This window comes from Python bivittatus, unplaced genomic scaffold, assembly GCF_059951505.1.
Source record: "Python bivittatus isolate LINGU-HERP-01145 unplaced genomic scaffold, Pbiv_v1 ctg000060_np1212, whole genome shotgun sequence".
NCBI classification, from domain to species: Eukaryota; Metazoa; Chordata; class Lepidosauria; order Squamata; family Pythonidae; genus Python; species Python bivittatus.
The window spans coordinates 17,760,345-17,785,111 of NW_028277044.1; the positions used below are offsets into that span (position 1 = coordinate 17,760,345).

Sequence of the window (24,767 nt, forward strand, 5' to 3'; positions counted from 1 at the left end):
ATAAGCAAACTCTTTGTCAGACTAAAGTTGTCATACTTCGTTAACATCAGTCATAATTTTCAAACATACATTTAGTGGGTCCCAAAGGAAAAATGAAACCTTTAATGGAAAAGTGGTAAGAGGCAAAAGTCCCAATTCATTTAAGGAAACTATTTTCTAAATTCTACTTGTTATATTATTTTTATGCTGGTCTATGATCATAATAAAGATTTGATTAGGATTATTTTATTTCCTAATATGTATGGGAAATGTGCATCTATGCCATTGGTTGTTCAAACAGGATTTACTTTAGTGCTGATTTTAAAAACAAACCATCAAGGTTTTTAAAAATTCAAGAGATACTTGACTCAAAGGGCAACCTCTTGGAATAATGATCCGCCGCTACTGTATGTTTCTCTCCCTTCATCTGAGCACATGACTGAAGTAAAGCACCTCACTAATAATACATGGCTTTCCGACTACAAGGACATGAAGAAGCAGATTCAGGTATAACATCATTTTATACAGCTTGGGCTAGGAAAAGGAAGGAAATAATGGCCTGAATGGGCCCAGATGTATAACTTTCTGTATGTTTATTCTTTGCTTACAAAGAAGCAAAGGTAGAAGTTAAAAAGAAAAAAATTAAATGGATGCAATAGGGATGAGATAATGAAACTGCCTTTTTGGTACAAGTTACCCAGTGGCAGAATGTTAAGATCTGTTCAACATAATCACTTGCCTTGAGTGAACTTATCGTGTGACTATCCAAACCGCTACTTCTAATACCTCATCTCCCACCAGCTTCCTTACACGGGATAACATCCAACACAAAGTCTGCTGAACATACATAGGCTTTGCTCACAATTTGGATAAGAGCAGGAGACAGTTTCCAACACATGGTTGTCACTGGTCACAATAAAGGAATCAGGAGTATCCACAGGGAGGACAAGATGACAGCCACAACCATAGAATCAAAGGCCCACCTCCTTTTATGTGTATTGCATCACATGTAAAAAATGGGTGGGGCTTTGATCACACTGTAGTGGCTACCACCTTGACTTTTTGAGCCCCCCTCGGACACCGCTGAAAGGAATGCTGAATAGAAGCGGACACTGTCTTAAATTGATCTGCTGATGTAACTACGTATTTAATTGGCTTTGTATGGAAGTGTCAAATTATATAACAACTACTGCATTTGGCCATCAAGACTTGTTAAAATGGAGTGCTAAATTACAAGTTTGAATGTTCCCTCTTGGGATAAATCCCTGATTGGACACTGCAAAGAGAAAGGTCAGAGAAAGGGCTTCAGTTATCTTGTCTCCTGAGATATTGTGAGCATCTGAGGGTTTTTTGGTGTGTTTGCATGGGCATGTTAATATCCATTCAAGCAGAATCATCATCCTGCACAGCCTGAAGTAGTACAGTTCTGCTTAATATATAAGTTACCCCATAATTTTGGTGAACATGTCTAGCTATTCCTGAAACAACATATATAAAACTACTCTCTCTCATACCCATATCTATATTCATATTAATCTAGGGATGTGATTGGTGTACTTGTGAGATTCAGACCAAGAACATGAATAATTCCCAAGTCCAAGAGCAATTTTTTCCCAGAATTCTTACAAACAACCACTAACTGTTCCATTAGGATACAGGGTTCATTAAATAAAGGAGATTAATTACTCACATCTTGATCTGACAGTTTTTCCACTAACATTTCTTCCAATTCCTCTTTAATCAGCCATCTGCTGCCAATCAGGTTCCTGTTTAAAATATCACATATATTCTCTTTTAACTAATCATGCAATTAGAGATAGATTGCAGCTAGACTGTACACTTAATTTGGAAATATACTTTTCTTTTGCTTGAAGAAGTGCAAGTTAGAGTTACAAACTTACATATTCTAAAAAGTAAATAGCGAGGTTATTTTTTAAAACAGCTAATAATTAAAAATCGACACATAATTTTCTACAGGATTTTAACACATGCATATAAATACTCATATTACAATTCCCCCACTCAAAGGAAGGATGTGTAAAATTTTAAGAGGTTTCAGTATCATTTCTAGATCCAAACTGACCCAAGACAGACCAGCCTCTATCTTAGTTCAACAAATATGACAAAAGAAATATATATTGGGTATAGTATAAGATTAGCCTTGACACATTTCTTTTAATTTAAAAAAGAATAAATATGAGATTGGAATGGTACAAAGTTCTAACATATAGCCTATAGATCCCACAGGCATTCTTAGAAAATACAAATGGGGCACTGTGAATCAGTGTGTGTTTTTATTTTCTTCGAAATGTATCAATTTACTCATAAACACAAATATAGGAAATGAACAAATTAGAAGGCAGCAGAGGGGAAGAGGAAAGAACAGGTAGAATGGTAGAATGGACTATATCAGTTCGTCAGTAAATGACATTTTGTGGCAGAAAATATGTCCATCATACTATCATTTTGTTGAGCACCAATTATATGCTCCCAAAATTGCAAATATGTCCTTTGTTCCCCAAATACTGGAATTTTGCGTTTTTTTTTTTGTTTTCACTTCCTCACTAGCTTTGTCTCTATTTTGTTCATCTGTGTTTTCCCTGACTTCCAGAAGATTTCTCCATCTTCAGGGTTAATCCTTTCTTTCCTCTAGATTCACATATATTATAAACTATATATTATAAACTATAATATATTAACTCTTTGAGCTAATTATTTATATTCTAATCTGGCCCTAAAACATTGTTTCTGAAGTTTTAACTTTAGTCACTGTGACCATGATTACAGTTGGGTTCAATAGATTTCAATTTCTTTCTTCGTTTGTACTCCATTGTCAATCACTCATCTGGCTTATCACTTAATAGTAACTTCTTTCCTCAACCAATATTACTTACATTTCTCCTTCAACAACAGCCCTAACACTGAAGCCAGCCAGACTATTAATTTTCCTGAAAATGCCCATTTCTAATTCCATGTACCTGGGATTTATCTGCTCTAAAGGACCCACTTTACAAAGGCACAGCAAACAAAGATGATATCACAGCTATCCTCTTATGAGAATAAGAGAGAAACAATTTTGTTAAAATTAAGGAACATCTGTGGATATTATCCCATGAAGACAACACTTTCACTAGTTACCTCTGTGATGAGTGCAATATGTGCTCTGGCTCTTAGTGTACTTAAAACATGAAAGAGGTTAAGGAGCAACCATTCTGCCAGCTCAGTATTTGCTTCTGATTCCTCCGTCTCCTTTCCAAGCAATTATACTCTTTCTCACTGAATTTATTGCTCAGTATCTGTGCTGTCTCTTACCTTTGACTCTCCCAAAATTGTTCTTTCTTTCATATATCAGTTTTCATAGCTTTTATGTAAGCTGCCAAAGTCTTGCAAATGGGTTGGGGTATAAATATTAATAAATCAATAAATTCCTAAAGGTTTGATAAAGCATTACAGACCTTTGTGCATATATAAAACTAATCTGATCTCCCTCAGTTAAAACTAGAGCCCTGTTTTAGACACAACTAAAGTATTTAATTAATTAATTAATTTAATTAATTAATTAAATTTAGGTACCACCCAGCTCTAAAGCAACTCTGGGTGGCTCATAATATCAAAAAAATAACAAAAAAGAAACACAATAAAATATAAACAAGCAGCATCCACTCAATACATAACATGTACAAAGAAAGACTCATACAACAAAGGGGTCCTATCCACCTGGCTAGGCAAAAACAATGGGAGATAGGTGGTCCCTCAAATAATTTGGCTGTATGGCATGTAGGGCTTTATAGGTGAGAACCAGCACCTTGAATGGCACAAAGGAAGGACTGAGGGGGCACCTTTCCCCCCACCAACACTGACTGGAAGAGGCCATGAAGGAAGAGAATCACCTTAAAATGATACTCCCAATTCCCAACTCCTGCAGCTTGTCCACAAGCATACCATGATTGATGGTATCAAAAGCTGCTGAGAAATCAAGGAACACAAGGAGGGATGCATCACCCTATCCCCCAGCCAAACACGACAGTGTTGTCTCCATACTGAATCCTAGCCTGAAACCTGACTGAAACAGATCTAAATAACCCACTTCCTCAGAACTCTCTGCAACTCCAGTCTAACCACCTTCTCTGAAAAGTGAAGGTTGAAGACAGGACAATAACTGTCCAGGACCTAAAGATGATCTCTTGAGGAGGGGATGTACTACCACTTGTTCCAAGGCCAAAAGCCTCACCCCCCTCTCAAAGAAGCCAACACCACAACACAGACTCAAGGTCATCTTCCTGCCGCCTTAACAAACTGGGAGGGACTGAATCTAACTAACAAGTGGCCAATCTGATAGCTCAGAGAATCTTGTCCACTTCTTCAAGAATCCCCAATTCACACTCAACCCCCAGATCATACCACAAAACTGAGCCCCAGGCACTTCAGCCTAATCTGTTCAGTCACAGTCCAGCTCCAAGCAGATCCGAGCAATTACCTGCCAAATAGAATATTCTTTGCAACATCCCTGCAGATGATCCTGTGGCCCATCCTTTTCTAGCAGGGATTGGGTGACCCTAAACAGGGTCAATCAATGGCTATCAGCAGATGCAGTTAGGGTGGAGAAATATTGACATTTTGCAACCCTTATCACCAGAAAGTAATCCCAAAAATGGGATTCTACCCATGTTTAATCAGGCTCTCTCCCACTCCTCCTCTAATGGTGCTCTAGGCCTCTCTTCTTGAGTTTCATCTCCCAGAGCTCCTTGGTAAACCAAGGCGCACACCTGAATCTGCGCAAAGGGAAAGGCCACATAAGGATGCTATGGTCCAAGACCATGACCACATATCAGATCTTCAGAGAAAGCACCAAACTCCCTCTGAATACTTTTTGGTTCCATCAGTCACTTAGGGTGGGACTACTGAATCATCACAAAATGATGGAAATCATATATGGAAATGTATCTAGACCTATCTTCAATATTCATTATAATCTCAAAGAGACAACTTACATAGGTGCTTTATTCTCAGAAAACAATCCTTGAGCACACAATTGATCTTGATAATTTTGAATGTGCAGTAGCTTACTGTATATCTCCTAGAATACATAGAAAATATATATAAATGAGTTCCAGTTGAAAAATTTCTACAGAAAGTTTAATTTGATAAAGTATAAGCTAAAAGCTCAACTTCAAGAATATATATATTTTTCCTTTTTGCAAACATACAATCAGTCAATGATTTTCAATTATATTTATATAATATTTCCATGTAGTATAAGTGTACTAATCAGGATTACATGAATATTAACTGGTGGAAAACACAAACAGGTGAGTACTACAGCACTCATGTCCTGTTAGTGATTTTCAATGGTTGAGCAATTTGGGTACAGAATGCTGAAGTGAACGAACTTTTGCTCTGATCCAGAATAGCTCTTATATTTAAATCAAACTCTTGTTTTTATAAGTTCCAAATATAGTTTGGTACCCTTGCCAAATTGTCCTTTAATTTTCATATTTATTTACTGCATTCATACCTAATCTTTTCACCGAGAACTCCAGATAGCATGTAACAGGATCCTCTTTCATTTTATCTCCACAACTCTGTGAGAAAGTGCCTGGCCCCCAGTCACCTAATGAGCTCAATGGTTGAATGGAGAATCAAATGTATAGCCAAATCTTTCAAATTTCTCACTGAAATGGGCTGTAAACATCTTAGGAAAAAAAAAACAACCAAGCTACTCAAACATGTAATTCTGAACATCAGTGGCAATCTATTCCCCTGGCTCTATTATATTATGTGCATATGGCTATGAAATAACAGTATACAAACTGTAGGTAAAAAAACAGTGCCTGGCATCTAGGGTAGAATTTATATTATTACCTTCATGATATAGCTTATTGTTAAATAAACAATGAACACAAGCTACAGATAATATGAAGAGTTTTTATCTATTAGCAAAGTACATTTCAATATGGGAAATCTTATCTGTGTTATAATTTCATATCTGATTTCCATTTTTTCAAAAAAAAAGTCTGTTCCTAATATGTTAATATGCATCACTGTAAAAAAGGCATGTAAAAACTATTCACAGGCAAACAGAGCAACAGACAACATAATGATACATGTAATCTGGAAACGTTTAACAAAGTATACAAATTTAAGAAAGATTAACATCTGGGAAATATTAACACCTGAAACAGTTCAAAAACATATTTTTACTTCATCAAAATGGATAGGCAAAGATTTTACTAATAGATATGCCTGTATCTCAAGAAATACGCTGCAGACTAGCACTTCGTAAAGTAGACATGATGGCCTTGGAAAACATATTCAAATGCCACAATGTCTTTATACCTACAAAGATCAAAGCCATGGTATTCCCTTTGAAGAAGGGAAAGGAAAAGTATTGACATGTTTGAACTTTGGTGTTGGATAAGATTCCTGAGAATCCAGTGGACAGTCCAAAAAACAAGCAAATGGATCATATGGACAAATCAACCCAGAGCTCTCACCAGAGGCACAAATGACCAGGCTCAAATTATCCTACTTTTGACACATTATGCAGAGACTTAGCTCACTGGAAAAAGCTCTAATGCTGGAAAAGGTAGAAGGAAAAAGAAGAAGAAGATGACCAGCAGCAAGATAGATGGACTCAGTTACAGTGGCAATGAGTGCACTGTTGGGAGACCTGAAAGACCAGGTTAGGGATAGATCGTCATGAAGAAAAAGTATCTATGTGGTCACTAGGAGTCAAAAACAACTTGATGGCACATAATCAATCAATGAATGCCTCTATCATTTACAAACTATTTTGTAATACAATTTATGAAATACGTATGTGCCATATAGGTATCTTTTCATGATACAGGAGAACAGCATCCTTGAGCTTGTCATTTAATAAGATGGACAGTTTAAACAATGCTGTATTATTCTTGAAAAATAAATGAAGAACAGGAATTACAGCACTGAATACAGTGGTACCTCTACTTACGAACGCCCCTACTTACAAATTTTTCGAGATACGACCAGCTCCGGCCCCCAAAATTTACCTCTACTTACGAACTTGCCTCTACTTACGAACCGGATCCGCGGCCATTTTCCCTGCTGCCACGCGATCGCGGCTTCCTGTGGGCGAGATCGCGGTAGCAAGGAGACATTCGGTGAGGCTTGTGGTGTGTTTTGTGGCGTTTGGAAGGTTTTTGTGGCGTTTGGAAGGGTTTTGAGGTTTAAAAATAAAATGCATATGTTTCAGAACTGTTTAGCCCTATTTACATTGAACCTTATGGGGAAAATTTACCTCAGGGTGCGACCAAATTCGGAGGGCGGATTAGCCGTATTTACATTGAACCTTATGGGGAAATTTGCCTCGTGGTGCGACCAAATTCGGAGGGCGGAACGGATTAACCGGATTTACATTGAACCTTATGGGAAACTTTACCTCGACTTGAGACCAACTCTAGTTGCAACCAGAGTCACGGAACGGATTAAGTTCGTAACTAGAGGTACCACTGTATTTGAAATGTAACTGACGAAGCGGGTTATAAATATTATCACTACATTTTAAATTCAGTTTCATGACACTTGTAAGTACTGGGATGGAAGCAAAGTAGGTGAAGAGTTTCTACCCAATCAGATGTAAGAATGTTAGACATCAGATTCAATGCTTTACTCTTTGTTGGAAACAACATATTTTATTTCAATTAACATACTGTGATAGTTGGATAAGTGTTCTTTCTATCTATCTATCTATCTACCCACCCACCCACCCATCCATCCTCCTGGTACTTCCAATTTGAAGCAGGAAGTAAGACTTCAGATATCCCACTTTGTCCCTGGGAATATATCAAGGATATATCCTTTATTTCAGATAACAAGAGTTGCAACATCATGAAAGGGAAATGGGGATAGAGGAAATTGGCATATAGTTTAGTGGATTATAGTTGGTGTAAAAAAAAGGTCCCTCCCACTGCTTGCAATGGAGAGTAGTTGATCCCAGTTCAGGGAACAGAAAGGAATGGAGCACTGCTTTCTTAACCAGATTAAAAAAGCTCCAAATTCGTCATGGTTTCTAATGCTAAAAATCTACTTCACTGAAAGAATTGCTCTGCATGTGTGCAATGCCACTTCTGAAAGTTAGAAAAAGATCCATTAACTTGATACATATAGCTAGCAGATACTGCATTATGTTTGGGTTAGTATTTTAAATAAGACAAAGACACTATGGTGTTTGGGAGTTAGTGTGAGTATTTTAAATCTTTGGTCCATGCAAAATGATTACAGCATCTCTGTATAGCTGAATCACATAAAAACCCTTCTGCCTAAATAAACAAGTATTTCTGCCCTACGCTAACCATGTTCAACAAGGAGAAGCAAAGATGAAAATAGGAATAGAAAGTATGCAGACATTATGAGCTCAAAAGTATAAGTTATATAAGAAATAGAACAAGGATGATGGATGATGTAGACCAACTTCTTCAACCTAGTGCTCTCCAGATCTATATAGACTGAACTCCCAAATGTTAGGAAGGAATTCTGCAAGTTGTATTCATAGCAACTTAATGATGGGGACTAGGCTGATAAACGTTAGTACTGATTCTTCAAAAAGTCTAGTATTATTACTTTATAAATTGTAAAAATAGCTAGAGCAGTAACCTCAGTTACAATACAGTAACAGAAATGCTCATATGCTATATTTAGGAAAAATAATTTAGCATATGTTAGACATTATAAACAATACGTTATAAATGATAAAAGGTTGTATAAGCAACACACGGCAAATTAAAATTATTTCATCTTTTAAAGTGAAGGTTTTATACTTAAATATCTTTCTGGTAAGTGTGGTACACGTACTTCATGCTTCCTGCGTGGTCACATGAAAAATCACATTTAATGAAATATTTATCCATTTCTTAATGGAAATATTTCTAAATGCACTGATACTACTTAAGCAACTGTATAAATATCCTACCACAGTAACACTTTGTTTGTTGAAAGGATTTCAAATGAAAAAAAAATTAATCAAACGGGGAGCAGGGTACTTGAAAAGGCTGTGCATCCGGAAAATCACCAACACCATTTTTTCAAAGGCGAGAGCTACGAATGTTAAGAAGTTATACTCCCTGTAATTTTTCTATAATTTCTTCATTATGATGGAATGCAACAAAACATCTTGCCCTTGGCTTGCTCTGTTTCAGCCAAAACAAATGCAAATGGCCTGTCAGATGACAGCTGCTTGATAAGGCCCCTCTACAAGACCTGCATGCTTTACTTTTTTCCGTGAAACTTGGGATGAAAGGCAGAAGGCAGGAAGAGAATTAATGTAGCATACAGTCTAAAGGCAATGCTACAACCGTGATTAAGTAGAAAAGCTAAAAGGCACAGATTTTCCACAGCCTCTCTGCGTGCAACCCATCCGTGTAACAAGTTGACAGGCATAGTGCGTCAGCTCCATCATCCTCTCCGACAGCTAAAACGCAGCGCTGCATCCCTTTTCAGAGAAAATTTGCGTCTGCACCATGAAGCGTTGTACATTATTTCTTAGCACTGCAGGGGGCTCAAGTCCATATGGAACCTTCACAAATATTACCACAGATCAAACCAGCAGCGTTTCAAGGCAGATTTGACATACCTATTTAAATGAACAGTAGGGGTCCTCAGGCTGCCTCAGGCTGTGCAGGAGAAAACTCTCTGGAAAGCCTAGGCTGCAGCTCCATTACTCAGCAAAGACACCCTCTACATTTATCATTCATTTCATTTCTGCCAGGGCAAGAAGCTCATTTGCCCAAGGTCAACCAAAAGAAAAAATAATTCCTCTCTTCTCCCTCTAAAGAAATAAATGTACCTGACAAGTGGGGATTTTGTCCTTTGGGTGCAGAGAGTACAAACGAAGATAATTCTAAAAAACACAGGAAAACAATCCTTTTCAAAGAGAAAGTCCTCTAAATGCTATTGTACCCTTAGTGTTACAACACCCGATAACAAGAGAAACAATCTGTGACAGCAGCACCGGGCTGAAAAGTATTACTTTATTTTTCAGTAAAATGGGCATTTCATTTTCCATAACTATCAATACTGATTCAGTTTTCCAGAAGTCAGTAGACTAAGGTTTACAAATGATGCATATTGTGCAAATATGTGCAAAAAGTTCTACCTTGTGATAAGTATGTCCAGAGAGTACAGTGGAGACTGATCTATAATTGTTCAGTAGCAAGAACACTGGAGGAAGAGACCATGTAATCCTGGATTTCTAGATTTTAAAGGAAATTGCAACTGAATGCAATCAAATGAAATATTGGACTTAAAAATGCAGATTTTAATAAAGTGAGAGCAGTGTTAAAAGATTCCAAGGGAAGAAGAAACTAGTGGGAAAAGGGTAGCCTAGGATGGATGCCAGGTTTTTAAAAAAGATAATAATGAAAGCAGAACTCCAAGTAATTTCAATGAAGATCAAAGAGAAGAAAGCAGAAGGAGCTTGTCCTTCTCTGTTCTTCAATACTTCTATTAATTAATTGGATCAAAAAGTAGAGGGTATGCTCATCCCATTTCCAAATGTCCTGAAACTGGTTGTGATAGCTAATGCCTAGAAGATAGATATAATATTCAAAACAAACTTTATAGACAAAAGGGGCTGAGAGTAATTGAATGAAAATTAACAGAGAAAAGTAGAAAGTTCTTCATTCAGGAAACAAAAGCAAACATACAGGTAAAGGACAAGGGACACATGGCTTGGTAACAGCACTTGTGAACAAGATCCCTGCATTGTAGCTGACGGCAAACTGTATATAAGCCAGCATTACGATGCAGCTGCAAAACAGAGAAATGCTATTTTAGGTTGCATCAACAAAAGTTATGGGAAGAAATTGTTTGACTTTATTCTGCTTTGTCAGACCTCATCTTGATTACTATATCTAGTTTTGTGTACCAGATTAAGAAGGATTCGGAAAAATTGGTGGAGGTTCAGAGAATAGAAATTAGACTTATTTCTGTTTCAGAGGAAACAGAATGTAAGTCTTCCAAAGAACAGGTGAAGTAACAGGGCTTGTTTAGCCTTTAGGAAAGATGATTGAGTATGGATACAATAGCAGTCTTCAAGCATTTGAAAGGATGTCACAGAGAAGAAAGTGAAGACTGGTTCTCTCTCATTCCAAAGCTCAGGACACAGAATTATTAATTTAATTTATAGGAAAGCAAATTCTAATTGTTTGCTCTTCTCTTGAAAAGGAGGCAGTTCTTTCACATGTCTCCTTATCTTACAGATGAGCATTTTTTAGGAAAAGTTGCAGAAATAATTTCAGGTTCTGTCCATATTGAAAGAGCTTGGCTGCAGAAATATTATCCAGATTTTTTATAATTTTCCAAATTATACAAAAACTCAGATGGAAAATAAGGTCATATCCTAACTGATAACATATTAAATGAAACAGGTGAAGGAAGCAACTGAAATGCAAAGGATTAGAAGATTAGAAGATCTAATTAGAAGAATTATAAAAAATCTGAATAGTATTTCTGCAGCCAAGCTCCTTCAATATGGACAGAACCTGAAATTATTTCTGCACCATTTATGGTGGCAGAGCCATTACAGTTGAAATGGCAGAAGCCTACTACTAGTTTCCAAGTATTATCTCCTCAACCAAACAGCCATAACAGCATGCCAGAACGGAGAACTGAAAGTTGCTGCAGAGTGGTGTCTGTAGACTCTGAACAAGGTTTTAAAGATAATACGCCTGCAATTACTTAGAAATTTGGGATGGAAATGTTTTGCTTATCTACTTGCAAGAGCTATATAGCAAGCTTTTGAAGCAGCTCCTGGCCATCAGGGCCTTGCTTCAGAACGCTCTAAGGAAAAAGTTAGTAAGAGCACCATACTTCATGTTCTTCACTTTCTTTAGAGCTCTCTAGCACATCAGAACATCTACAGGTAGTTCTTGACTTATAGTGGCAATTGGGACCAGAATTTCTGTTACTAAGCAATGCGGTCGTAAAGCGTGACTGCATGGCTTAGCAGCAGCAATCCCTGCAGTCCTGGTTGCCGTCGTTAACTGAATCCCATGATCATTAGGCAAGGCAACTGCCTGCCAGCTTCCGACAACCAAAGTCAGTGGGGAAGCTGGCAGGAAGTTGCAAGCCCCAGGCAGGTAAGCGGCTGCTGCTGGGTGGGGGAGGGTGCGAGGGGATGCAGAGGAAAGGTTGGGGAGGGTGCGCGAGAGTGTGAGGGAGGGTCTGGGAGGGTGTGCAAGCATGCATGAGAGGTGTGGCATGGGTGGGGGAGGGTGCATGACCCATGCAGTACCTCTTGCAAAGGGTGTGTGCAAGAGGTACTGCATGGGTCAGGGACGGTATGCGAGAGTGTGAGGTGTGTGTGAGGTGCGGGTTGGGGAGGGTATGCAAGGGTGCAAGGAAGTGTGTGAGAGGTGCAGGTTGTGTGTGTGAAAAGCACGGCATGGGTCGGGGAAAGTGCGCAAGAGACACGAGTTGGAGAGGTTATGAGGGGGTGTGTGAGAGGTGCCACACAGGTCGGGGAGGGGGTGAGGGGGTATGTGAGTGGTGCTGCACAGGTCGGGGAGGGTGTGCAAGGGTGTGTGTGAGAGCAGCGTGGGTCAGGGATGGTGCAAAAGGGTGCATGAGAGGCACCATGTGAGTCAGGAAGGGTGCACAGGGGTCCGGGGTAGGCCAGATACATGGGGGTGCACAAGTGGCCAGCATGGTGCAAGCGCAGAGGGGCTATGAGAAGGTGCATGGATGGGGGAGACTTACCCCAGCAACTTGTGACCTTCTGTGCCAGTTTCCCCATAGACGTTCTGGGGAAGCCAGCAGGGAAGGCTGCAAATGGTGATCACGTGAGTTGTAAGTGCAAACAGTATGTCAAGCACCCAGATGATGATCACATGACTACAGGGGTGCTGGGACGTCTGAGGACCGGTCATAACCACCATTTGTTCAGTGCCACTTAACGTGGAATGATCGCTGACCAAATGGTTGTAGGTTGAGGACTACTTGTATGGATTTTTCAACTGCCTTCCTTCTTGTTCCCTGGATACTCCTTCAAGTCTTCTTTCAACTCATTTCACATATTCTTAGTCTTCACCTTATAATTCTTTCCTTAAACTTATTTTAAACAGAGCAACCTGAACTATGGTGGAGTCCAAACCACTTTTAATTTATACAGCAGAGGGGCTGCAAGCCACCATAGAAATAACTAGCAGATCTGCTGTGTGTCTAAATCTCAAGCTGTTAAGTTTTAAATCTTCAGTTATTATAATAAGAATTTCATAAATATTTTTTGCAATGCTTCTAGTTGAAAAATACTATACATTTTCAATAGAATTATAACCACTGCAGGCTGGCCTAATGGCTGGAAATGTGTGGTATATCAATGAATTAAGTAAATTATAAAAGGTATGAGTTAAAATTCATCTATCATAACCTTAAATTTTTAATAAGTAGATTTATTTAATATTGATGGAAGCAAACCAAAGCTTAAATGGAGAATAAGCTATTAATTCCTTAATTTGGTAATCAGTTTTCTCAAAAGGATACTGCAGTTTAAATATGCACATAATATTTTCAGGGAAAAAAGAGTAAACCACTTACATGCATTAAAGAATAGTATGACTGTTTGCCAGTATAAAAAAGAAAATTAAATGGACGACCATCTTCATCCCATTGGGCAACTAAAGAAATATAAACAAAGAGAGTAGTAACTATACAACTCTAAGCAGCTATACAATCCCCCATCTCCTTAAATAGAATTACACCTCAACCAGAACACTGTTTAGTGTTCTTTTTATTTGAAAACGATAACATGTAACAATTTGCATAATCCTCTCAATTGATTTTTTATCTAAACAATCATACAATATATGTGAATGGCCTTAGGATTGCTTTCCTTAAAGTATATTCTTATCCCCAATAAAACATAACTAGAGATTTTCCAAAGCAGTTAATCATGTGGTTTGTCAAAAGAGAGCAAGAAAAACAAAATTAAAGAACTTAAGTTGACAGACCAGGCATTGGGGAGGACATATATTTGTGCTTTGGATCCGACCTTACATGCAGGTATGGTACTATATTGCACATCTCCACTTACCACTTTCCTTTGGAAACACTTCATCAGGGTGCTGTTTAAAATAGTGAAAGAAATGGTTTAATAATATAATTATTACTGTAGAAATAATTCTGTCTTGATTTCTGTAGCACTGAATAATGTTCTTACCTTCATGAAGGGCCTGGCCTTTTTTTCAAATAGCCCAGAAGGAAATAAATAGGCAATTGCTTTCTGTAAACAAAGAGAAATCAGACTTTCTTAAAACATAATCATCATCATCATCATAACCTCCGATTAGAATATTAGCCTCTAATCTCAGATAATTATTACTGCAATTAGTAGATAACGGAACTGAAAGTCTAAGTCTACCAAATGATGGTAGATGCAAAAAAAAAAAAAAAAGGTGAAGGATACTGACACAACTTTAGAATGAAGGATTGAGACCTTTAAAGCAGGTATCCAGTACAATAATCTGTATTCACTTTATTTGCATTGCAAAATCCAAAGTTAATTTAAGAGTGGGAAAGAGTAAACGTTCAAGATTAAGAAATCTAATCAATCTACTACTAGTCATTCAGGTATCTACCACGGATCATAACTCCAGAGCCCTATTTTTTAATTTCTTACGTAACTTTGCTTGTTAGCTTTACCTAGTAATACTAAATATCAAAACTAATTCATGTGCTGTCCTTCTAATAAGAGAACATACGTAGTGCAGTTCCCAGGTTGCTCTGGAATGACAGAAAAGCAAGTAGACTCCCTTTTGAATACCCAGAGGAATTTATAGGCTAGCTTATTTTGTTTTGATTGTGCTTTCAGGGAAAATAAACACTGTCATTACAAGTGATAAGGGCAGCAGCTTCCTGTGAAGTTTCAGGACATTTTCATACAATTTCCATGCAGCCAAAATAACTGGGGCTATATAAACTTGGATGATCTTTGCTGTCATCTCTCTCTAGAAAGGCATAAATTCCAGCTCCACTTTTTCCCTGCTAAAATAGTGGCATTATTGATAAAGCTTGATTTCAAAAACTGAGTTAATGTTAATGCAAGATAAGCAAGAAAGCTGAATCCATTCAAGATAATTTCAAGCATTTTTGACTGATAGCCTCCATTTGTCTATAAAACAGAAGCACTTTACATGTATAAATGGAATTCTTTGGATTCTGGTCATTTTTCAGTATTACAACTAATTCTCTGTGAGAAGTCAGGCAATGGACTGTAAATCAACAGACCAGAATGCTTTCAAATGCAGGTTCTCTGAACCACAGAAGCACTTGGAGAATCTGAGTAATGGGAAGAGAACTGGATTGCTACAAGCTTGGAACCAGTAGGGTGCATAAGTTTGGAATTCAAACAGTCATGAATTTGAAAGCCTGGTTCTGAGTTTAAAACAGGCGTTTCGCACTTGAAATAGGCCACTTTGACCATTTATCCAGTGTTTCAAGCTCTCAGAGCTGGTCCACACTCCAAACACATAAAAATGACAGCACCAGCCTGTTTTGAAGAGGGTATTTCAAATTCTAAGCTTTTATTACACTCCTACATGGAGCTTGTTTGTTCCACTGAACGCAGACAAAATTTAACCCTTCTGACAATCACCTGGAGGGATTCTAAGGAAGTCACTTGGCAAACCGGAGGATTGCTTTAGATAAGGAGAAAAAGGCTTTAAAGAGGAATATAAAAAGTGCTCTGTCTCAGTGGGCAGTGGAATTGTGACTTTAAAGAAGTTGAAAAGTCTTAGTTTTTCCTAAAACAAAAAATAGTTCACTCCCCTGGAGTTATAAGAAGGCTGATTTAATTTTCCTTTAACTCTGTTACATTTAATAAAATCTATTGTTTTGGAAATTTTTATTAAGAGGATTTTGATAAGTAACAAGTAAGCTTGTTACTCAGTAAAGAGAGAAGGAAGTGTCTGACAAAGTGATGTCAACAAAGATGGGTATCAGCAGTGGTGCTAAGTAATGGAAGCAAGTAAGGAAACAGTTCCGAGGGACAAGTTATATTCAAAGGTGGGGGGAGGAGAGAGCTAATCAGCACAAATTCTACCAACCAGTTTACCCCACAAATATTTGAAAAGTAGCGGTTTCATTTTCAGGGCAACAAATTAAAGGACACTCAAAGCCCATCAATTTCCATGAGATTACATCTTATACCAAATGTTCCAAAGACAAGGCTCAACAATGCACAAATGTTTAGTTGCTCCCAAGGATATAATAAATGAAGACTTAGGATGGCTAAACAGAGTACATGGAATGCTGTGAGGTGGGATGAGTACTTTTAGGATTTTGCGTTAAGGAGGCAACTAGCAATGACATGGTTGAATGGTCATTTGTTACACCTGTTAATTATTTTCAAATGTTTTTATTGCATTGCTGCAATACCACATAGTGCAGTCATATACAATCATGTATAATTAATTATAAGGATGATTGCTGAACTATTGTGTCATGAAATAGTAATGCCAAAAAAAAAAAAATTGTCCATAGTGGTAAGAAATAAACTCAAGCAAGCAGTTAATATTTTCTTTTCCGAAGAACTGTGCTGCATTATAATTACATTAACCCAAGGCTATTTCATATCAATAGTATTTTCTGTGGACACAGATTGGTTTGTCAGCATTGTCAACCTACTTAATATGTGTAGAATGTATGAAGATCTCACCTATTACTTTATTAATATCTTATTGGCATTCCAAACAGAGATTCTGAGAACTCAGCAGCAAACAAAAAGGATTAGCTTGATTTCATAGAAGGGTATTTTGATTCTCTTAGTGGCTTGATGAATTCCCATTTGTTAGTCAATGGGGATATTGTACATACACAAAATAGGTGAACATCCATTTGTGAACAAATGGGGATTAATTATAATGACAATAGAAAAACCCATAGCGAGGCAACGGATATTAAACACCATATAAAGCAACATGTCAAAAGAATATATTATGGAATACTGGGACCAACTGTGTATACATAAGTAGTCTCTTCTATACTTGCTTCTGTTTGATGATTCAAATAATCTCTGCTATGAAAGCAAAAAATCCTGACTGCAACATATCTATAATTAAAGCAGAATAGCCTAACGTCTGCATATATGCTAATGGAACAGAAAACAAGACTAAGGCAATGATCAGTACAGCATTAATTAAGATTGTTGCAGGCCATGCCACTTTTTACTATTATGTCCATATCAGTGAATGTTAAAGGATCAGCTTGATCATATCCTGGAAATTAAAGTCAAATGATTAAAATGGATTTCCACAAGCAAATATCATTGGGCAAGTGCTTCCAAAATTTTCCTGTTAAACTCACAATAGGAACATTTGGCTGGCAGGCTCAGGCTTTGAACCAAACTTTTGAGATATTGCATAACAAATGCAAAAGGCTCTTTTTCATCTACTTTAACAGCACCGGCAACTGCTGTATAGCGGGATCTACTTGCAGAAAAATGTCTGACTCTTCCACAGTCAATTGACCATAAGTGAAGTTACAGTACAATGGCCAACGTTACCACTGTGCTATTATGATAAGAACCGTACATTTTGTTATGTGTATTCTTGCACATGTATTTAAAATCTTTTATTTTTTCTGTACTTGCCATGGAGCCCAAATCATAGGTTCCTAAGTAACTCGAGTATTGTCCATTCCCACACTACCTCAGCAAGCTTATTACATTAGCTGCCTTCAAATCCATAAGCTTATAATTTTTTTGAAAAATTAATATCACAACAGTCTTAATCCAAATAAAGTGGCTCATTGATCTCAAGTCCAAAATAAGAACTAGAAATGGATGCATAGTTGGATTAGAACTACTGGGCGAAAAGGAAAAGGAGAGGATAAAATATGATCTCACATATTCAAAACCAACACTGTACTATATACAGCATAATGAAATATTCATTCTGGCCCATCTACTAAGAGAAACATACGCTCTGGCCTTAATAGTGTTTTTAAAGTAAATTCTGTTGTAATTGGAGAGTTCAAAAGGCCTTCACAGAAAATTAGCATAAGCAGGAATTGTAGATAATAGCTTCATATGAGAAGAAAACAGATACTTTATTTCTAAATAACTATACATAATTCCTATTCAAAGACAAACTATTCTCTATTATCAGATGCTATTGCTTAGATAAGCTTTAACATTTTTATTTTATCAACCCTAGTATTTTTATGTAAAACTGTGCCTATCAAAAACAAAGTTACTTTACCATTCACATTTTACTAGAACATCTAAGAATTTGAAATATTATGCTGTTCTGTGCCAGGAATTCCAGGGATTATTAAATGCATTATTTTACTTAGTATCATAAACTGTCTTGTGAAGATAAAATAAATGATATTTTTAAAAGATAACACAGAAAAGTGTTTTTTTAAATACATAACAACAACATTTTATAATCTTCTGAAATCTAGATATGAAAATTAGGCCACATGGTATCTCCCTCTCTCTCAGAATTAACTACAGCAATAAAAACACTGCTTTATCACTAGTAACACAATGGTATATACTCTTTTAGGACAAGAAAATAACTTTTAACATAAATGACAATTCCTGATTTTTATTCCTTCTGATAAAAGTCCTCTTACCATTAAAAAAAAAGAGAGAGAAATCACACTTTCACTACTACTGAAAAAAGCATATGTGAATGAAGTAATTTCTTAAAACATTTCTTTTACACTGGAAAACTAGACAAATGGCCTATCCTTCTATATCAGTCAAGACCTTTGGTCTTCCCCTACCACTAAGGTCCTTCACAATCATATAGTAATTGAGTGTCCAAGTAGGTGGCAGCATGTAGCCAAGCTCGGCTGGTCTTGAAAAGGTAAGTAAGGTTAGACCTAGTTAGTATTTTGATGGGAGACCACCATCAAGAAATCCCATGGCTACAGGCTAGGTTACTAAGTTGAAAAAACATCCTGAAAAAAGGCCATAAATCACTTCTGTATTGTTGCCAAGAAACTACATGGACATGTTTATGATATCATCAGAAGTCAAGCTCAACATGTAGGAGACTTTAATAATTCAAAAGAATGAGAACTCTCACTTTTATCAAGTTGTATGTAGTTCAGCAATATTTAATCCAGCATTATTTCCATTAGAACTTAGGACTGTTTCAGCTTTTTATTTGCTTAATGTTAAAGGATTTAACTGTTCAAAAATAAGGCAGATTCTTTATTCCTTATGTTAAAAGTTAAATCACAAAATAAAAAGATTATGTTCTCAACTCAGGGAAAAGCACTAGGTCAGGACTGCAATCTCTATTAATTAGGTATCCCAGCTGGGCAGCGGGTATGCAGCTGTTAACTTGATCAATGACTTACCTAAATGTCATCTCTACTGATTCGCTTATAAATTACCAGCAAGTGAGACTAATGTACAGGTGCTAATTTATTTAAACTGTTCTCTACATTTCTACATAGCTTTATAAACTGCATCTGGCACCTAATGTTAGCTGTCAGTTGTACTTAGACATGCCTGTCCTAACGACTCTGTTCATTAGAAATGAGCACAAATTATGAAATATTGTGAAAAATGATACATCAAATGGAATGGGCAAAGCGAATCAATTAGAGAAACTTCATACTGCATATTCACACATAGGAGAATAAAACATCCTGATTTCAGAGCACGGTCTATAATACCAATTAAAAAGCAATTGGTAGGCTTCTGTACAGTTATATATCAATTTACTGGGCTTTTGCCCCCTAAGACACACACAGTGTAATTTACAGCTTAGCTTTTTTATTTCTAAAAAATAAACCCACTAGTAAAGTACTATTCTGAGCAAAAACAACCTGTGAAAGCAATGACAATGCTGTCAACATATTTCTTTATAGGACCGGTTTCAAAACATGTATCCAAAATGCCAGTAAGAAAAGAACCATAGGATGTCTACTTTGGAAATGCACTGCATGCACTGATTAACAGTAGACAACAGGAGATGCATAAGCACTAATCAGAAGGAATTATTACCATTCCAAGCGTAAACCCTGATAATTCTGCCCACAGTGTTAAGAGGCTTTTATATTTTGCAACAGAAATTTAATTATGTATAGCAGGCACTGTTACACAATTTAAGTATTTACAACACCTGATATTATGAGAGCAAATTGAATATGGATTTTATGCACTATGTTTTGCTAAGTAATAGCAGTATGCTATTACTGCTAAAAAACAGAAAATGTGCTTTGTTGCAAACTTGAAACACTTCTGCTTTGGAAGTTTTTGCAAACAATTCCAGGAGGGCTGTGATTTGGCAGAACCTAAGTTGAGCATTTGGGTTGCTTCAGGTTTAGCCAAAACAAAATTCAGGGAGGTCAGAGAGAGAGAGAGTAGGGCAAGACTTGTGTAACTCTTCCACATAGTCTGACCATTAATTTTCCCAGAGTTTCATTTCCCTACATCCCACTGGCTGCCAATGCCACTACAGATGTGCTTAGCTTTTGCTCACTGTCCCCGCAAAACACTTCTGCCTGGAACATGCATGTTTTGATCTGTCTCCATGAAAAACATATATGTTTTGTCTGGACATGGACTAGAAGCAGCTGCTATTAAGCACAACCTTACTAAATAATATCTTACTCTTCATTGACATCATTTTAAAAGAAAAAAATAAAGTGGTTCACCTACAATAAGAGGAAATAAGATTTTTAAAATATATCCAATTTTCTTGAGGAAAGAATGCCAATATCCTAGAAAAGTTGTGATAAATTGCTAAGTCATTGCTATGACTTATCTACTAGATTATACTCTTTCAGTCTCCCCATTTTTTGAGTCATTGGGTTTGGTCTAGATTTGAAATACTTCTTGCTGCTTAAGACAGCTCTCTTATCTTTCAAAAATGGTTAAGTTCTCCTTCATTTTTGCTGAGCCCCAAGAAAAACATAATACAGATTGTTGGAAGCAAGCTGTATTGTCACAGGGGTACTGCTAAACCAATATATAGAAAAAGCAGTTGGATGGGAAGGCACTGCTTGCAACATGCTCCATATTTCCAATACTCCCCCTTCCACTAGATGCTTCTTCACTGACCATATTGAAGACTACAACTAATCAATGATATGGGAAAAACAGCTGGGAGGTAGCTCTATATTATCATTATCCTGTATAAAAAAACCATTAAATTTCCCTCTCTTTACCAGGTCCCTAACTTCTATGCCAAATCAGTATTCTTAACATGATAGATTAAAAAACATGCTCAATGTGCCACAGGTTGCCTTTCAATATCTCTATCCAAATGCTATATAAAAAGCAAAGATATTAAGAAGATAGATTCATGTGGGATAGAAGCAGAAGAGTTTCTGCAAGAGAAACAGAAGAATTGGAGGATGGATACTTAAATTCCAATGAACGTGGAATAAATAGGTGAACCAGATCATGTTTTAATTTTCAGTTTCTCAGTGTTTTTATTTTATGCTTGGTAAAATAACATTTCAGTCCTGCTTTGATTTTACTAATCCCAGCAGTCAATTTGTTGCTTGCAACCATTAGATTATGATAACAAAACTCCTAAGAATTTTCTACACACACTGCATGAAGCTTGATTGTGACTTTTCTCCTCTTCCTCGCAAACTTTGGAATAAATCAGAATAACTGTTCGTGCTTACTGCAAGTCAAGGCTTGCTTTATCCCGCTTCTGAATGATCACATCTTCCAGCTTAATATTCCTTTCTCTAGAACTGTGAAGCTGAAAGCGTAAACTTTGGAACTGTATTTTAACTGTGAAAAAGTGAGCATTTTTTAAAGAAAAAAGATTAATCATCAATATACTATGTATTTCTGATTGCTGTGGTACATGTTGCTGAGATTCAGGAGGAAATTAGAGCTCCTGAAACATTCTAAATGTACTCAACAAATAAATAATTTTTACCCATAGTAAATTAAATGACTTGTATATTCAAGACTAAATAATTGGCTACTCATCATAAGAGTTTAAATGCTGGCATGGCCTTGTAAGCATGTGCCTCAGTATAGTCACCCTGAGAACAATGGAATCCTACATAAATATGGCTTCATGCTGAGGAACTTAGCAGCAAGGTCAAAACTTGAGCCAGACTAATAAGCAAACTGTAAAATGAATCTGAATAGAAAACCTCTCCTTTTGTTCAAGTCTCATAAGAGATTTCAGTTTCTGATTACAGAATTGCACACCTCCCAGCAAACAACATGCATGAATCTTTCAGTAAAGTCATAAAAAGAAAAAGAAAAGGCACCAAGAGGAGAATTAAAAGACATAGTTTAAAACATGAAAGAGAAATATAATACAGTAATTGCCTTGCTAAAAAAAAAAAGAATGCCTTCATAGTATTCTGTTTTCAGTAGTAATCAGCTAGATGTTTTCCAATGCTAAGAGACAGGGTACAATTGTAGTATTTCTCCCTTCTTATTTGTCCCACCATTCCGTATTTAAAAGTTCATGTATGTGGAAGTTATATTACTATCCAACCAAACAAACACTGGCGTGCTCTGATACCCAACTATAAAAATAACCAAAAAAAGGAATAAAGAAGAATTAAGTTAGAAGAGAGGTAGTATTAGATCTGGTAGTTTTATTTAAAAATTCCATGAAATGTTAGAAAGCAGATAATCAAGCACAAGTAATATTAAAAATAAATTTACAGGCTTATGGCTGACTACCCAATATTTACTGAAATAAGAAATTAAAATGGAACAAAAGTCCAGCCCCAGATATGTTTGCTCAGAAATTCCCATGGATCACCCTCTAAAATAAGTGTGCAGTAGCTGCTGCCCAAAACACTGGTCTTAGGAAAAGGTCACTCGAGTTGCTAGCTGTTATAGTATCATATATGAAACCCCAGCATAAATATACCCAGCAGGTCAAATTACAGATAAATGCTTCCAAATGCTATATAAACCCCAATAGTGGTTCTTACGAACTCAGATCAAGGGGATTATCCATTAGTAGTTTTAAAAAGAACCTGCTGTGCTTTAGCAAGGTAGAGTATAGAGTTCTACACTGTGAAGCCTGACCTTGCACAGTAGTAGGGGTAGAATCTCTATTCAAAGCCATCACTGTAATGTTTTCTATGTATAGTAGTATTCTCTTGTATGCTGACAGTTCGATTAAAATTCACAGAGAGCTGAGGGACTCATGCTGAAGCAAAGAGCTTTCAATTCTGAAGCTCTGCAGTAAATTACTTCTCCAACTGCGCAACCATACTTACATCAATATCCTCTTGGGTAAAACTTTCTGGATCTTCTCCCATCATGTTAGCTAAATGTCTCTTTCCTATGTTGAACTCTTCAATCTGCTTTTTAATAAAAGATTCTGTGTATTGTTCAGGTCCTGAAGGAACATTACTTTTCTTCTGCGATGCTGAAGTGGTAACACAGATTAGCCTTACCATCTAAGGAGGAAAAGCACAATGTAGCTTTTAAAAACAGAAGCATTCATTAACACCTGAAGATACATGATACAATTGTGCTGAAGCTAAACAAGTCTTGGCTTTATTAGTACCTGAATGGGACTTTATATTTGAATCTTTATATATCACCCTGATTTGCATGATGAAACAAAGAGAATAAATGTAAAATACATTGTATACACACACAAACACATACACATACATGCATACCCATATACCTCACATAGACATAAGGTAGGTTTGTCCTACATATTAGCTCAAGCATTACACTTCAGCCATAGGAAGACAAATCTTTGGAGTTCAAGGACCACAAGTAACATTTTGGAGGGTTGAAGGAGATAATGTTGAAGTGATTTTTTTTTTTTTAAAGCTTGATATGTCTTTTCTAAACTACATGTTTTGTCTTCTATCTCAAAATCAGATACCTTAGGGCTACCATATCTGGATAGCAAAAATCTAGATAGCTACTACATGGCCAAAAACAGATCCAGAAAACCTTTGCTTGTTGCCGCCATTCAGTAGTCATCTGGATTTTTGCAACCCAAACAAGGTATTTTACTTTTTGTCTCCTGTAATTGTGGACACAGGACCTTCCAACAGCTACAAAATGGGTTTTGGAAGCCACAAGGAAGCCACTCCAGGCCTAGACCAAGGAAATTTCACTTTAATGGAGTTGGAGAGCTTATAAATCAATTAAATAACAGATAAAGACCAAAACCAACAAGCAAGCAATGCTTTTACTGCATTAATAACAGTCAAAATATCACAAAGTGTTGAACTATGTTCAAGTTCTTCAGAAATGTTAATCGTGGCATCCATTATGTAAAACTAGAATAGAGATGAAACAAAAAAGAACAATTCCAAAGTGGTTTACAATCATCACCAAATATTTTAGTATAAAAGTATTCTAATAAAAGACCATATTATTATTAGAGTTTTATCCCAACTTTGATTGACTGATTGATAGACAGACAGACAGACATCTCAAAGCAGCGAACATACATAATATTCCTGCCTATTTGCCCCACAACAACATCCCTGTGAGATGGGTTGGGCTGAGAGTAAGTAACTAAAGTCACCCAGCTGCCTTTCATGCCTAAGGGAGCCCTAGAATTCACAGTCTCCTGGTTTCTAGGCCAGCACCTTAACTGCTACACCAAACTAGCTCTCATATATGTTGGGAGAGTTAATGAGACATTCCAGACATTTTTTATTAGTCTCACAGTAGAATATCTCACCTACTTATCATTTTCACAATGCAAAAATCTTTCTGTATCTGACCTGATATATTTCCTTCCTCTTTTGGCATTTCATTTTGAGATTTTTAAGATTACCAATGCTGTTATCACATCAAGAACCTTTGCAGCATTTCAATA

At 36.8% G+C, this 24,767-nt stretch overlaps 1 protein-coding gene across 3 annotated transcripts in view; it reads right to left on the reverse strand.

Annotated features, from left to right (window-relative positions):
• MRPS9 (mitochondrial ribosomal protein S9) overlaps positions 1 to 24,767 on the reverse strand; it is a 42,467-nt gene that overhangs the window by 8,085 nt on the left and 9,615 nt on the right. For all 3 annotated transcript variants that reach the window (XM_015888899.3, XM_007433066.4, XM_025169724.2), the window contains exons 2-7: positions 23,191 to 23,373; positions 14,174 to 14,236; positions 14,048 to 14,078; positions 13,552 to 13,631; positions 4,971 to 5,056; positions 1,670 to 1,745 (exon numbers count right to left, since the gene is read on the reverse strand). In XM_015888899.3, coding sequence (XP_015744385.1) covers positions 1,670 to 1,745; positions 4,971 to 5,056; positions 13,552 to 13,631; positions 14,048 to 14,078; positions 14,174 to 14,236; positions 23,191 to 23,373 — 519 coding nt within the window. The remainder of the gene's footprint in view (positions 1 to 1,669; positions 1,746 to 4,970; positions 5,057 to 13,551; positions 13,632 to 14,047; positions 14,079 to 14,173; positions 14,237 to 23,190; positions 23,374 to 24,767) is intronic.